General features: G+C 37.9%; 1 protein-coding gene across 2 annotated transcripts in view; it reads left to right on the top strand.

Moving 5' to 3' along the window:
• The window catches only part of Calcr (calcitonin receptor), a 79,604-nt gene extending 66,924 nt beyond the window's left edge, over positions 1-12,680 (top strand). For both annotated transcript variants that reach the window (XM_052720671.1, XM_052720670.1), the window contains 6 exons: positions 683-836; positions 3,814-3,874; positions 3,957-4,023; positions 4,832-5,050; positions 6,369-6,410; positions 10,648-12,680. In XM_052720671.1, the coding sequence (XP_052576631.1) occupies positions 683-836; positions 3,814-3,874; positions 3,957-4,023; positions 4,832-5,050; positions 6,369-6,410; positions 10,648-10,929 (825 nt within the window). In that variant the 3' untranslated portion in view covers positions 10,930-12,680. The remainder of the gene's footprint in view (positions 1-682; positions 837-3,813; positions 3,875-3,956; positions 4,024-4,831; positions 5,051-6,368; positions 6,411-10,647) is intronic.
• The last annotated feature ends 3,336 nt before the right edge of the window (positions 12,681-16,016 follow it).

Here is a 16,016-nt window from a genome sequence, read left to right as displayed (position 1 = left end):
GTTTGTGGTTTTCCCGTACAGGTGGTTAAGAGATCTGTGATTAAGTCTACATTGGTATGCTTCCTAAGTCTTCTCTAAGAAGTCATTCAGGACACAATCCTAATATGCAGAGAGGGTTTGGCAAACATTTGATTCCTTATATAGAAAACAGGGCTGCCTATGAAACAGAAGCTGAGATCAGCCTGGGCTCTGGGTCCATACAAGAGAACTTGCTCCCCCGGTCATCTCCTCTTTATGGTTAAAAAAGCATTGCTAACAGATCAATCAGCTTCAGAGGCAGCACGAAAAATGTCCAGGGTTATTTGCCTCCTGGACCACAGGAGGAGGAAAGAGTACAGAAGCCCTATGGCAAACGCTTGGATGCTCTTTAACATTACTAGCCTCAGACACCTTGTAGGAAAATGAACTTCTCTAGTCTAGGTAAGTCTACAGAATTTAACGGAGGAAAAAATATTCTGTGGCCTCAGCTTCCATTGGCCCATGCATCTATTTACATACCATACTTGTGACTTACACACTGTCCCTTTGATTTGTAAATCTAGAGGGCACACATTAACAAATACTCAGGGTAATTCTTGAGAGTTCAATGCAGATACGTTGGCTCATAATTGTGCTCCTCCCTTTACCATTAGATCTATAACCATGCCTTCCTTCCACTAAGAATCTTCATTTTTTCTAACAGATAAGTTGCAAGATTCTACACTTCATCCACCAGTACATGATGGCTTGCAACTATTTCTGGATGCTCTGTGAGGGAATCTACCTTCACACTCTCATCGTCATGTCTGTGTTCGCTGAGGATCATCGCCTGTGGTGGTATTACCTTCTTGGCTGGGGTATGTATTTCGTACAATTGGGTTTTGAGCTAGATCCACCTGGATTCACATGTTTATAACCTTCTTCCAGTCTTGGTTTCAGAAAACATAGTCAGCATTCCAGTCTTCTGCTGCAGAGCTTCCCTCACATATTTCTGTCAGATCTATTTTACTTATTTCATTTGAAACCCAGTTGGAATTTTCTCCATAAGTGTTTCAGAACTTCTGAGTTCTCTCAAACTCAGAAAATATTCCATGAAAGAAACGCTGGCTATAAATTTGTCCTCACCTATGACATTCAGCTGAGACAAGGGTACCTTGAAAGGAACATTTACATGTTTCTTTCCATACTGGTACACCGCAAGTTAATTATAAAGCTTGTTGGCATCTTTGTGTACAGATCAATAAAGATCTCTACTTAGCACATAACCAATACAAAGGAAGAAAGAAATGAGTTGTTCACCAGTATCAAAAAGGAAGGAATGATAACAAAGGATTTATACAATACCTTAACCTTCTTTGCTCAGCATATATTTAAAACTTCATTAGCATGATGCAAGTAGAATCAAAGAATATTAAACTCACAGTAGCCGCTGAAGAGGGCACTGCTAGCCAGTGCTGGCTAAGGCAGTAGATAGATCTCTTGTTCAGTATTCTAGCCACAGAAAATAGAAAGCTTCAAAATTGAGGATTTTCTCCTTATTGATATGTATTTGGAAAGACAAAAAGTTAACTATTGGGACATGTCAAAGTCTATGCTCCACTTCTACCTAGCACACACGCACACACACACACACACACACACACACACACACACACACACACACAGAGAGAGAGAGAGAGAGAGAGAGAGAGAGAGAAGAAAAAACTAAAATCCACCACTTTCCTTACCATTAAGAAACTTGCAACGCCAAATACAACTCCCCCCAAACAAATATGAGGCCATTCGAGAGGCACATTTTTAAAACAGTAGCCTTTGCTTAGAACTGACACAGCGTTGTCTTTGTGTAGAAGGGAGACAAGTAAAGGGGAACCCTAATAACGTCTCAAGAAAAGTGCTTCCCAGGAATGTTAAAAGATGTAATGGAACAGAGAAAACTTTCTGTTGGTTAATACAATTTCCTTTTGAAAATACTAAAACAGTAACATAGGTTATAGAATTTACAATTTCAATAAAATAATGCACAACTGATATTTGAAAATACTCTTCAAAGTTGGGTTGCAGAACATCTGCTATTTTCTGGGAACTTATCTTTAAGAAACATCAAGGCCATCTGTGTGAAAAATGTTTCCAAATCCAGGATCTAAACTGGAATGGAACTCTGAGATTTGTGAGCATCATAATAAACCCATCCTGTGGGTGAACAACTGTCTGGTGCTCAAATTCTCCCCACCACAAAAATGAAAGACTGAGTCTACCCTGGCTGCTTTTTTCCTCATCTGTATTGCATCACTTAGTGTTCAGCATCTCTCATATTCAGGCAATGCCATGTCTCCAGGGTCCTTCCTGCCTTTACTGGTTCCCCTTGCTATAAACTGAAGGAAGGATAAATCTTCCTGTGGATTTACACTTTGAACAAGGAGGATTTCTTTGATTTCCTGTTTTTAGGAAAGGAATCCTGTGGACTAAGTATTGCTCTTGTTTTCACTATCTTCGGTAGAAGCAGAAAGGTTGTTCCAAGTCTTGGGGACTAGAAGAGCAGGGATTGATAGAAAAACCAAGACTGTACATAACAACAACCACACTAGTCGCAGGAAGGTGTCAAGCCCCAGGAGTTAGAGGTAGGGTCTACCCCAACAGCTAGGAAACATGGTGGTCTTCAAGTGAAGTGGAGAGGCAGACGCAGGTTCCTAAATACCTACTTTTGTTGTTGTTGTCTTATCCTAAAATGTGTTCTTCAGAATAAATCCAGAGAATAACTGAGTCTTTGAATTCAAACGAGGAAATAGTCTGTTAGAGCTGCTGTGAATAACCCAATCATATGTTGTCTAAGTAGTCCAAGTTAAAATTATTTCAAGCCCAGTATGTAATCAATGGTATTATTGAATTAGTTCATTTATGCCTTTAAAAATCAACATGATTTTATGTGAAAACCTAAGAGTTTGAGACCTCTTTTTTTTCATCTCGCTCACTAAAATTTAAAATATACCAGCTTAATTCTTTCCTGAGACATATTTCTTAGCCTGACTATAGCAACAAACCTCTTTCTACAGATGCTTCAATCAAATCAACAGTATTATCATGTACTAGGTACATCTGAGTAAAAAGACAATCTTTGTAAAAGGAAAATTACAACTTCAGAATACATTCTTAGAAAGAAAAATTATTTTAAAAACATGTAATTTGACTGGCTGAATAGATAGCATCTAAATTTTCCTGAAGATAAACTCAAAGGAGTTTTGTTTATCTTTACTAGTACTTCAATTTAGTCAAGGAATAGGATACTCCACTTCCTCTACAAGCCATAGCCAGAACTTAGAAGGATAGGAATACACTGATTTCTCCAGAATACTTGTCTTAAAAGGATCAATGTACAGAAATAAACAGGAAAACGAAATACCCAAAAGAAATCATATGAATATCAAAGAAGGCTTTCACAGCAAATAATTGACCCAGGTCACATCCCTTAAAGGTGACCCAGAATCTTACTACATGAAAGTCTAATTCACACAATGAAAGACTTTCTTGTCCCAGTTCACAGTATCAGCAAAAGCATCTTCAAAAATGTAACAATGTTAGGAAGGGTCACAATGCAAGTTGCAAGGTACTGACTACAGCTGGGAGTTGGCAAAAGGCTTTTAATTGTCTGGATGCTCTTAGCCAAACTCCCCAAGTCTGGCTTGATGAAATAATTTGTATACCAACATATCAGGGGAATGTCTTGATAGGTACACTCAATTTGCCACCGTCTTTACAAAAATGCTACCATTATCCATGCAATTGCAGTTAAGCTATGGCATGGGATCCAAGTTTGATTTGTACTTTTCCCAATTTTAGGGTTCCCAATTGTGCCAACCATTATCCATGCCGTTACTCGTGTTTTCTACTACAATGACAAGTAAGTATCACATTGACTTTTAAGCTAATGTATTCCAAAGTGAAAGCATATTTGTAATGATATATACCCTCACTTTTTGCAGCTGCTGGCTGAGTGTGAATACCAACTTGCTTTACATCATCCATGGACCTATCATGATGGCTCTGGTGGTAAGAATTGATTTTTTAATATATTGGTATCAGTGTCATTGCTCAGCTTTGTGAATATATTTCTATGTGGCACATGTACTGTAACCAATTATATTTTTCAAAAAATGTCTTTTTCTTTATATGTGGAGAAGCTCATTTGCACACATAGGAGAGAGGCAATATAGCATTTTAATCTCTAAGACAATGTTTTCTTTTCTCATGGTAAGAAAAGTAACAACAGTTTCCAATCCTCATGCCCACATTCTGTTCTTCCACTAAGGAGGCATCTGTTAGTAAGTGAGCAACTTGGATTGCCATCCAGGCTGTTTCTCAGTCTCTCCAGTTGTATTAGCAACTTCCCTTGTTTGCTATGACAAAAGCAACTTAAGAAAGAGTTTATTTGGCTCCTGGTTTGAGGGGAGACAGACTATCATGACAGAGAATGCACGACAGAGTGTGAGTCAATGTCGCATTGTCTTGTCCACAGACAACAGACAGAGAAGGCTGAGTGCTGGTGCTCATCTCCTTTTGTTCCTCTTATTCAGTTGAGGACCCAGGTCCATAGAATTCAACTACCATCAAAAGTCTTGTTCTTGTCTTACATGTTATGCACAATGGCCATTTCTATCCCAGGTTTTAAAAACTCACTCTGAGCACTTAGAATTAATTTATTTTAAGGTTTTATTTTCAAAACTAAGCTTCAGAGCCAGAAAGTCTGTGGTTCAAAGATGCCAACTTCTTGTATTTTAAAAGTTCTCTACTCATTGATCTGACAGGTAGCATATTTCACACAACAGTAATGGATTATTTGCTCATATGAATCTTGCAGGTCAATTTCTTCTTTCTGCTCAACATCGTCCGAGTGCTTGTGAACAAGATGAGGCAAACTCATGAGCCAGAAACCTACATGTACCTGAAGGCTGTGAAGGCTACCATGGTCCTTGTGCCCCTGCTGGGTGCCCAGTTTGTTGTGTTTCCCTGGAGGCCTTCCCACAAGGTGTTTGGGATGATCTATGATTATGTCATGCACACTCTGATTCATTTCCAGGTAAGAAAAGCAACTACATGTTTACTTGGTGTCTTGTTCTCCTGGTAAGTCCATCTGACTAAAACCCATAATCTTCTTTGTAAGATTATGATCTTAAAACTCACAGCCTTCAACTCAGCAGGCCCAACCAGAACTTTTGAAAGAAATGAGGTTGTATAAGGAGTACGTTTCCACTTTATTGCTACTCAGGGCCTTTTACTGGTCCCACTCAGGCTACTGATTGCATAACAAGTAGGTGCTGAGCATTTCTTTCTTTGGAGTGATGAGAGGAACGCATTTATACAGAGCTGCCCATGCCTCCTGCTCCTTTGACCTTTCATTGTCAGAATCTATCCATGACAGTTTGGGGACTGTATGGGGACACTGTCCCTGGGTTTCTCATGTAGGAGAACACAGAGTTACCAGAGTGGGCTGCATAGTTAGCCACACTAGAGAAGAGAGTGGGTACCTTCCTTCCATTCACTCCAGAGCTTTGGCCCAGATCAAAAACTCTAATAAAGGCAACTTCTAGATAGATCTGGGCATGAAGATGTTCTCAGGGAGAGGTTCTAACACAGGATCCTAGACCAGAATTTTTCCTTCTCAATTATAAATTTCAAATCCACTGCATTTTTTTTCCAACTGTCAAGGCCTAATGTGAGGAGAAGGCCGAAGTCATTTACGTTAAAAATAGATCCCGTGTTTCTTTAATAACCTAAGCTATTGGGATCATACTTAAAACTCAGTACAAGGCATCTTACAAAGATTAAGCAAAGCCCCAAAGGCAACTGAGTCTGGGTTTCTGAAAGACATACTTTGGATATTCCTGCACTAATTCACAGCCCACAGCTTCATACTCAGACTTTTCAAAAGATTTCAAAAGACCTGATGATCACAGCCTCTAACTTTTTAAAGTACAAAGACTTTCCAAATCTACCATAGCCAGCATGTTCACCAAAACTCTCCATGTTAAATGGAGCAATACATAAGCAAAATCACTAGAACCCTTCTAGTTGCTGAATCTTTACAAGAAACATGTTTCTCTACTGATAGAATGATTTTTAAACTTTTGGTGCTGAAGATTTGTCCCTGGTTTCCTACGTGGTAGGTAAATGCTCTACCACTGAGCAGAAAATAAACTTCTAATGGAAATATTTTTGTGGCATAGCACTGAAGAGAAGTAGGTCATTCTTTTTCCTGAATTTCTGTTTCATCAAACCATGACATGCTGTTGAAATAGTGGAATATTCCTTCCTAGACTGTCTATGTGTGTTGATTTTATGAAATGACATCATGCAAACATGAGTAACTTCAAATGTATTTTTTCTTTTCTTTTTAGGGATTCTTTGTTGCGACTATCTACTGCTTCTGCAACCATGAGGTAAGCATGCATTTCATGTAATACTATCACCAATTTATATAAAGCCAACATTTTGCAGTTTGGAAGGACAACAGTGCAATTTCTTCAGATCTCCTTCCTGCATGATCTCATAGGGGTTTGTGAGTAATGGGATAGTGGGTTTTTGAGGGGTGTGTGTGTGTATGTGTGTATGTGTGTGTGTGTGTGTGTGTGTGTGTGTGTGTGTGTGTGTGTGTGTGCATGCTACCTCAAGCTGAGTCTCACCTATGAATGTGTGGTACAATTACACATAGGACCCAAAGAGCATGCTAAGTTCATACTTCCTTGGGTTGTGTAGTGAGCAGGTCAGCATGCTCAGCAGAATTAGCAAAAATTATTTTGGGTTCCCACAGAATAAGAAGCCATCTATCTATTCTTTTTGGAAACCCACACCCAGGCCACAACAGTCAGTGTTCTGCCTATTTTCTAGTTGATTATGCCACTGTAAGACCATGTATTCAAATATTTTGAAAAATTACCCTGAAGTTAAGACTAAATAGAGGATTCTCAAAAATGACAGTGATTGCTGTCATGGACTAAAGACTTATATAAATAATCTGAATATCTGGTTCAGTGTTCTGCAGAAACTTATACAACCAGGCTACTCAGGTAGTTTCAACCAGATTACAATGTCCTCTAACAAAAGCTTTCCTGAGAGCTTAATTATAAAATGTGAAAGGAAAGCTGCTATAGCCCTAGCGTTTCTTCCAGTGAACCTCCATGATCTCAAGGAATACAACTTGAAAGTTTCCCTCAAATTTTAGGTGATAAGTCTAAGCTCCAGGAAAATGGTGTCACTCACCCAGTGTCACAAATACAGCTGTGACAGCCAGAATCATAGTCCAAACTTTCTGACTCTCAATTAAATCAACTAAATTGCAGTAAATTATCTATATATGCAATCCTTCCCTAGAAAACATACTCTGCTTTCTCAAGACCACATAATCTTAATACACAGGTATTCTTATCATTGTAAATTAATTCCTACCAAAAATAATTCTATTCAATAGTTTGTTAAGATATGCCCATATACTATCCTGTTAGTATTGAGGAACATTTTCTAATCGTTAGCAATCGATACCTTATACCTGCTTTATTATTTCTTTAGATAGTATTCAGTGAGTATCTAAAATGCTTGCCTGCTTTGTTACCTGATGCCCATCTCCAAATCCAACTTAGAAAGAATTTCATTATTTCCTTTACAACTGGTACATCTTATTCTTTCATCCAAAAACTTATTCCTCCATTCAACAAAATGCATCTGTGTACTCATGATTGCTAAGGCACACACTAGCCTGGGATAAAAAGGAGATATCCTTCAGTTGTTAGCTGACAGAGTAACCTCTAGCCCTCCTTTTATTCTTTAACAGTAAAAACTACAAAGTGAATAGGTCTTATTATCATCCCATGTAGAATACTGCACCAGTGAGAACACCCTGCAAATGTAGACTCTTACATTTTGTTTGTTTTTAGTACACAAAATAAACTCTTTCATACAAAACAATGTCAAAATAGGGCTAATAGAAAAATAAGACTCAGAATGGCTAAAAGCCTTGTAAAGCGCCAGAGGTTTGTATGAATTTGTAAAAATGCTACAATATTTATTGTGTCTTAGCTACAATGTCACTGGGAGTCTCAGACATAGAAAGTAAACCCAATTCTTAACAGTTGAAATTTCTGGAGTTTATTGCATATGTTTTCTGTTTTTTGAAACATTCCTGTTTTCATTAAGATCATGTAGCTAGAGGCATGACATTTCTAATAATACAAAAATGGTATGCTTTGCCAAATGTATTATCACAGTCCCATGGATATCAGGCATCTGGGTCTCAGCTGGACATTCTGCATCTATTTCTCCTTCTGTCATTGAACTCAAGCAAGGCACTCACACTCGTAGGAAGTTATTTCCAGCTACATGTGAGATAGGTACATCATGAGTCTTTGCCTGGCTGGGTATTGAGTTTCAGCAAAGATCCAAGGGACTAATAGGTGAGCAATGCAATGATGCAAGTTGAAATTTTAACTCTGATTAATTATTAACATGTTGCTATCAGTGATTGCCATCATGAAAATAAAGCCTTATGTAGAGGGTCCATGGATAGACTAAGAGCAGCAGGTATGTTAGACTGTGGTGGCAGAGTGACAAATGGAGAGGAGGACTTACCTCTTCCCATTATGGGAGGAAAGCCCCCCTTCCATGCATCAGCACATAACTACAGGTGCCTATGATAAGCTTAACGGGAAAAGAGAGCTACACCCCAAAGCATTCAAACCTGATCAAGAAGATATTAGTGTCATGTTTGTCTCTACAAGTATGGGAACCAAGACCTAAATACACCAGCCTTCCACAATTTCATACTATACAATAGAGCCAGCGAGAACAACTGTATCTTCAGACCTTCAGACCAAGCTTTCATACTTCAAATTCAACAATAAATATATTGATAAAAATCAAGGGGGAAATTAAAGTTATTTGTGGTTCTTATTTTTTCAAAATGAGCGATAAACCTATATAATTCAGAATGTTGTGTGTTATACTTACCCCTTGACCTCTCTGAATATTTCTTCTGCTTTCCAGAAGCAAAAAAAAAAGTCTCTGGGTTGGTTTGTTTTGTTTTGTTTTCAAGGTCACAGATTTAATGCCCTTATTCATCAAAGCACCATCTAGTCCATGTATTGTGTCCACCTCCTACTGTAAGAGATAATCACCCTTCTTAGACTATAACCATTGCAGTATCTTTTGCATGCTGCTGAGGGCCTGTTTCTAAATATATACTTTATAAATGGAAGCAGATTGCCATCACCACACAAAAGGATGGTTCATAAATTTGGGATGCAATTAGAGAAGGTTGCTAACTTCCTGGAATAATAATTTTAAATATTAAAATTGACTTCACACCCATTAGCCTCATGTTGGACTGGATAATTCAATATATGTGGATACTCTGGTGGAGATTGTAAAAAGACAGGTGAGGCAAAAGCAAGATGTGTTTTCTGTGGGGCACCTATGCCAACTAACACTACATTTGTAACCATCGGAAATGTATACCTCTACAACTCTAAGTAAGTTTTAGCTGTAAGGACAACCTCGGTTTTAAGAGATGCTGAATCCATGGAAACTATCGGTTTCCTTTATCTACAAACACTGCATCTCCAAAGATACCAAACTGGAGCCTTTCCTAGTTTCTCAAGAGTACATTGATGGTTTCTAGACTATAACCCTGACATCAAAGGGCTTATCTACAATCCAAATAAAGGCAGGCTTCACAAGGAACTCAAGTTTTGCCACACTGCAGCTCCCTGACTGTGCACACATGCCATAGTCTTAGACCTCCCGTCTGTAAGTGAACACAACAGTGGTGTCCTTATAAGGAGACTGTTGTGAGGATTAAATAAATTAATGCAAATCAAGTGATTATAATGTGGCCTATGGCAATCAGTCAGTAAGTGGTAACTAAATGCTTTACACCATCCCTTGTCCCTGTATGACTTTTATCAAGGCAAAATGCAGCTGCATGGCTCACCCCAGCCCTTAGCGCTTCAAGATCTTGCTTCTTTATCTGTTTAAAATATAATTGAATCTAAAATGCTACACCCAAAAACATATATCCATAGTTTGTTTGAAAAGTTCAGTATTTCAAATGATCAGATTGCCAAATTCTTCTGACTGTTTTTCTACTGAAAGAGACTGAAGTCTCATTCTTAAAAGGTTTTAGCTGCCTTAGTCAGATTTTTATCTGCAACACCTCACTTGGAGCCTCGTTTGGTAAGGGTAAATCCACAACGTGGGTCCATTATCATAAAATTTAGGACTATGTTGCCGTTTATGGATATATTTTCATGATCCATGAGTTCAGATTTGGATAAAATCATGTCTTAGCATGAATGGCAGCAGGTAAAAATTTTCCTAACTCCTTCCCTCTAATGAGACATGTCTGCTACATTATGAAACAAATCAACGTTCCTTCACAGGCTGTGAGAGCCAAGACAGAAAGCTTTGCTCAAAAATGGCAAATAGCTTGCCCGTTGTTACCCAGACAAGTAACTCACTTCTTCGATTGGCATATTGTTATTCCAGGGTGGTATATTTCATAACCACGGTATAAACTCAGTTCTTAGAGCAGATCTACAATTTAGCCTCTTCTAGCCTCTGATAAGCCCCAAGAGTCAGGTATGTAAGCTGACAGTTATTGACCACAGTCTCCCTTTGCTCTTCAAGGTGCAAGTTGCCCTGAAGCGCCAGTGGGCGAAGCTCAAGATCCAGTGGAGACAGCGCTGGGGGAGGCGCCGCCGCCGCCGTACCACCAACCGCAACCGCGTAGTTGCGGCTCCTCGCCAGGCAGCGTTTGTTGAGCAAGGTGATCTCCCCATTTACATCTGCCACCAGGAACCGAGGAATCCTCCCGTCAACAACCATCAAGGCGAAGAGAGTACTGAAATGATCCCCATGAACGTCATCCAGCAAGATCCATCCGCCGTCCCGGAAGACACATCTGCTTGAACGTGAAGCTACCCCATGCATTGTGAACCGCTGAGCCTTCATTTCCTGGGGGAAAGATAGACCATGCGTTTCAAGTGATCCCCACCCTCCCAGGAGCTCAGCATTCATTCGTGAAGAATTATTAAGTGAATTTGTCCATAGTGATTTTGAAGAAAGTTATTCTTGGTACTATTGCTTTGGGAGACAGTCTAGGAATAGAGTCCCCCACTGCAACTTGTGAACTCCATCATTCATCTAGGACTGAGATGACAGTGTCATAGAAATGAAGGCAAGGTATCCAAAAAATGCCACTAAATTGTCCTAGTTCAGATACAGGGTGCTCCTTGTTAATATTGAGCCATTTGTACCTTTGAGAAATTAAAATCACTCTCAATATTTTTAATTTTAGCACTGGACTTTGAATTGGAATATTTCTGTATTTGGCTATGGATCTGACTTTTAATTCTTTTATTTCAACCAATTCTCTATTACATGTTTTACCATCCATACAATTAAACTGCACAAATAATATGACCTCTGGAAGATGGTGTGGCTTTTAAACATACAAACGGCTAAGATGATAGGAGACAATCTGGGCATTGGGCAGGAAGACATTTACAGTAAATTTGCTGGAACTGTACCATACTCAGATTGCTTTTGGATAATCCTGTCCACCAGGAAGACCCAAATGCTGTAAGGAATTGATCTTAATGTTGAATGTGCTTTGGTCACTGACATTTATAAATTGGGAGGTCACCAAGAATCTATCACCAAATTTTTCACAACACTGCCAAAAATGTAATTCTCTGTGAAAGAGAACACTCTTTAAAGAGTTTTCCACTTTCCTAAACCACAAGATTTATAAAGCAAATCACTCCAAGGTTTCTAAAGCAGATTACCTCTTGCCCTCGGGTGCTATCTAGCAGTGAGAGATAGATTTGTTTACGGCTGGTAATTAAAAGACTCCATACAAGTCCATTAACTTCCTTCCACCCAGCTTCAAAGCTTAACAAGGTCTCTGTATTTTCCAGGAAGACTCAGTGCGGCTAATTACATATCAGTTTCTAGTTGACCTCTTGTTTGCTGCTATTAGCAAAAGAGGGAGAAAAAACACAACACAGAGACTTCTTTTAACCACATATTAATTCATCTTAAAATACAAACGAACTTCTCATCAAAACCCAGATTTATATTTCCACATCTCTCTTTACTCCCCAGTATAAGATCTTCAAAGATCCATGAATAAACCAATATCATTACTGATTTCTGAATCTATAACAGTTATCATTATTTAATTTATATGCTAAATGAGTTTCATGGAAATCCTCCAAATCGGGGCCCATCTATGACATATCACTGCCTTTCAGGAGGGATTTAGTTGTGTAAAGGCAAAAAATAACTGGTTCTGGTTAAATGTTTAGTGCACCTAGAGAAAACTGTATTTTCCAAGTGACCGTGGACTTTGGATACTGAAAGTATGTCTCCTTTACGAAATGTAAGGGAAGAATTGAAACGAAGGTGTTTTGTTCCAATCACAGTGTTACATAGTGATGTTCCTATTTTTTTGTTTACAAACATCAAAAACAGTGTATTTCAGGCAGCTCTAGTACAAATGTGATAATATTTGAGATGTTATTGTGCTGATGTGGTAGGAGCTGATGAAATCAAACTAGCTTATCATAGCATTGCATGTAATACCTAAATTGTGTGAAACGCTTCTGCTATGTGCATGTATAAATTAATATAGAGCATAATAAAAAGGCAAAGATGTGTGTTTGCTTATTTTTCTAGAGAAATATACTTTCATCTTTCATTCATTCATCTTGTCTCTGGTCATTCCATGCTTTCTCCATGTCAGCCTTAAACTACCAACAGCCCACCTTGTCTGTCATATGGGAGGGAGAAAGATCTAAAAGCATAGGTGAAATGATTGACATGTATCACACGATCCTTATCTTTATTGGTATAACCACTTTTCAATCTAACCTAGTGACACAGCCCTCATACTCTTGATAATATGAAACCATCCATAACTGTCAGTCTGCTATTAGATACATTTGGGGATTACAGCAAAGAAACCCAGGACAGGGAAGTACAAAATCATTTTGTAGTGTGTTAGTTTTCATTATTCTAGAGCCAGGCTTGATCTGTCTAGCATCACCTGAGGTCATTAGAATTGTTATAATTACAAGTTTCTAATATAATTTGGAAGACTAAGACTTAATAAAAGGTAACCAATTAAATATCACTAGGGTGCATAAAGGCCACTATTAGAAAGATTTTTCAGATCCAGAAAGCATGAAATGGAAAACCTGAGGATTAAATGAGAACTCCTAAACTAATAAAGGGGAACAAGAGTGATTTGTAGATATAACACCCTAAATTGCTGCCTCCTGAGACCTGAGAATTTTTTGAGAAGGGATACACAGATATGCATCTTCCCCTGTATGCTCCAGAGAGCAGAAAAAACAGACTGTTACACCCTTGAGATTTTGAAGAACAAAAAATAATTTCCCACATCATCAATGTAATTCTTCAAGAGGGTGACTTATGCAGAGGTAACTGCCCATCTCTTTAGATTTTCTAATATAAAATTGCTCAAAATGGGCCTTTGTGTACAACTGGATACTATAATCCTGAGGAAGGTGAGGCATTAGAAAAGATATGATAAAATGTTTATCACCATGAAGCTACACCTCATTCATTACTCATTGGTACAGATGTTTCATGTATGTCCCATTGTACCATAAGTCTAACATTTATTAATAGTGATGACTGCTTATTTTCTGTGTCATGGGTCAAATCAAAACCTTCTGGGTGAAAACTTAACCACTGATATCATGAGGGTGGGAAAACAAAATGGCGTGTGTTGTTGGAGATGGTGGTGGCTAAATGTGAGGTCTCCTTCCAAGTGGCATCAAAGAGTTCCAAGCACCAGAAATGTTCTCAGAACAACATCTACACCATGTTGTATCTAGGACTCATTCCCTAGAAAACAACATGGAAAACTTCAGTCCTTCCGTAAGTATACTATGGCTCACTATTTATCATGTGACTTAACACCTTAGGGTTTAAAATGAGGTGGTTCATAAAAAGTAGAGATCAAATACCACATTTGAAATGTAATCAAGTAAATGAAGAAAAACTGGATTTGTTCTTTTGAAAGAAAAAACCAGTAGTCTTACTCCTACCTCAGGTTTGGGTAAAATTGATGTAATAGATTGATAACAAGTGTAGAGCATGGGAAAATGACATGGAAACATAAAGAAAAAATAATAATGTTATTGTAATGGCAAAGGAAGTTAGGAAGCATTTTCTTTTTTTAAAGATTCTGAAATTTTATTTATTTATTTATTTATTTATTTATTTATTTATTTATTAATGTATAAAGGTGCTTTATCGGCATGTATGCTGGCAGACCAGCAGATGGCATCAGATTGTAAGTTAGGAAGCATTTTCTTTTTTTAAAGATTTTGAAAATTTATTTATTTATTTATTTATTTATTTATTTATTTATTTATTTACTAATGTATAGAGGTGCTTTATCTGCATGTATGCTCGCAGACCAGAAGAGGGCATCAGATTGTAAGTTAGGAAGCATTTTCTTGTTTTAAAGATTTTGAAAATTTATTTATTTATTTATTTATTTACTAATGTATAGAGGTGCTTTATCTGCATATATGCTGGCAGACCAGAAGAGGGCATCAGATTGTGTGCGCCCATGTGGATGCTGGGAATTGAACTCGGTAACTCTGCAAGAGCAGCCAGTGCTCTTAACCACTGACCACTCTCCAACCCCACATTTTTAAGCTAAAAACTTTAAAAATATTTTTTGTTTGCAACATGGAATTAATTTCCTTTCCATATCTCCAAAAGCACCATTGAAACTATAGCAAAGTTTTACCTGAAAACCTTTCTCATGTTACATCTTCCTTCACTTAGATTAACAATGTCTTTGAGGATTTCAGATTTTATTTTAAATGTTGGCCAGCCAGTCCCTTGTGGTCCTGATCAATGCCCATTTTCCACTTAAAGAAATTCAATACATTCTATCTACCTTTCCCAGAAGCCCTTCCAATGAAACTCAAACTGAGCCATCCTTCCTTCCCTATTGACCAGCGATGCCACCTAATGTCACTGCAGTCTCCATTGCTGAAATGATCTATTATCTTTTAATTAGGAAATTTTGCCTCCAAATCTCAGACTATGTTAGTTAAGTGTTCAATAGAAATTCAATAAAGCCAGTTGAAATGTCTTTTATTAAAAAAAAAAAAGTCACAAATAGACCACTACGTCTCAATTCAACCCTGCCAGTCAGGCTAACCAAAGCTAATACACAGACCTCTCACATGTGTACCATGCTCCTAGGCATAGACTGAGCTACAAAGTCCAAAAATATTTATGGAGCCAACGGGGTAGTTAGTCTATGTGCATGCAGCAAGAATTTTGCTAGACATGACTTATCCTTGTGCCAAAACACTGTGACCTCTGTGTACTATCATGGACAACTAGGTCTTAAAGAGATAATATATGTAAACACAGAGAAGATAAACATAATTCAAGGAAACACTGAACTTTATAAAACAGACCAATAACCACTAGCTCTTCTACATTTTATACCAACTGGTCCACTCTTTATTCCCATTTTATTGATGAGAACACTGCTTAAAGGAAAGTTGAAGAACTTGTCCACACATCACAGTTAGTGGTTATACTAGTTACTTTCCTTGATACTGTAATCAAACGCCTGATAAGAGCAACCTTAGGGAGGAAGGATCAGTCTGGTTAATAGTTTAATAATGAATACAGTCACTGGACTCAATGATTTTAAAAAAAGACACAAAGTTGGAAGAGTTGTGTCTTTGGAGACTACGGAAGAGTTGGATGGGGAGGGTGTGGATATGATCTAAATATGAAAATCTCAAAGAATACATTGAAAACGTTATAATTTCTATTAAAAAAAAAAGGGATATTGTCTGTGGGGCATACATGAGCTCCAAAGATGGTGCTTAGAGGAAGTTAGCTCAGGTTGTTTAAGCTGAGACAAGATACAAAGATCAGGAGATGATGTCAGTGCAAAAGCAACTTGTAAACAAGGAAATGAGTAT

Source organism: Peromyscus californicus, unplaced genomic scaffold (genome assembly GCF_007827085.1).
Source record: "Peromyscus californicus insignis strain IS unplaced genomic scaffold, ASM782708v3 Scaffold_6__1_contigs__length_162567912, whole genome shotgun sequence".
In the NCBI taxonomy this organism is placed as follows: domain Eukaryota; kingdom Metazoa; phylum Chordata; class Mammalia; order Rodentia; family Cricetidae; genus Peromyscus; species Peromyscus californicus.
This window is presented reverse-complemented; position numbering and strand designations above follow the sequence as displayed.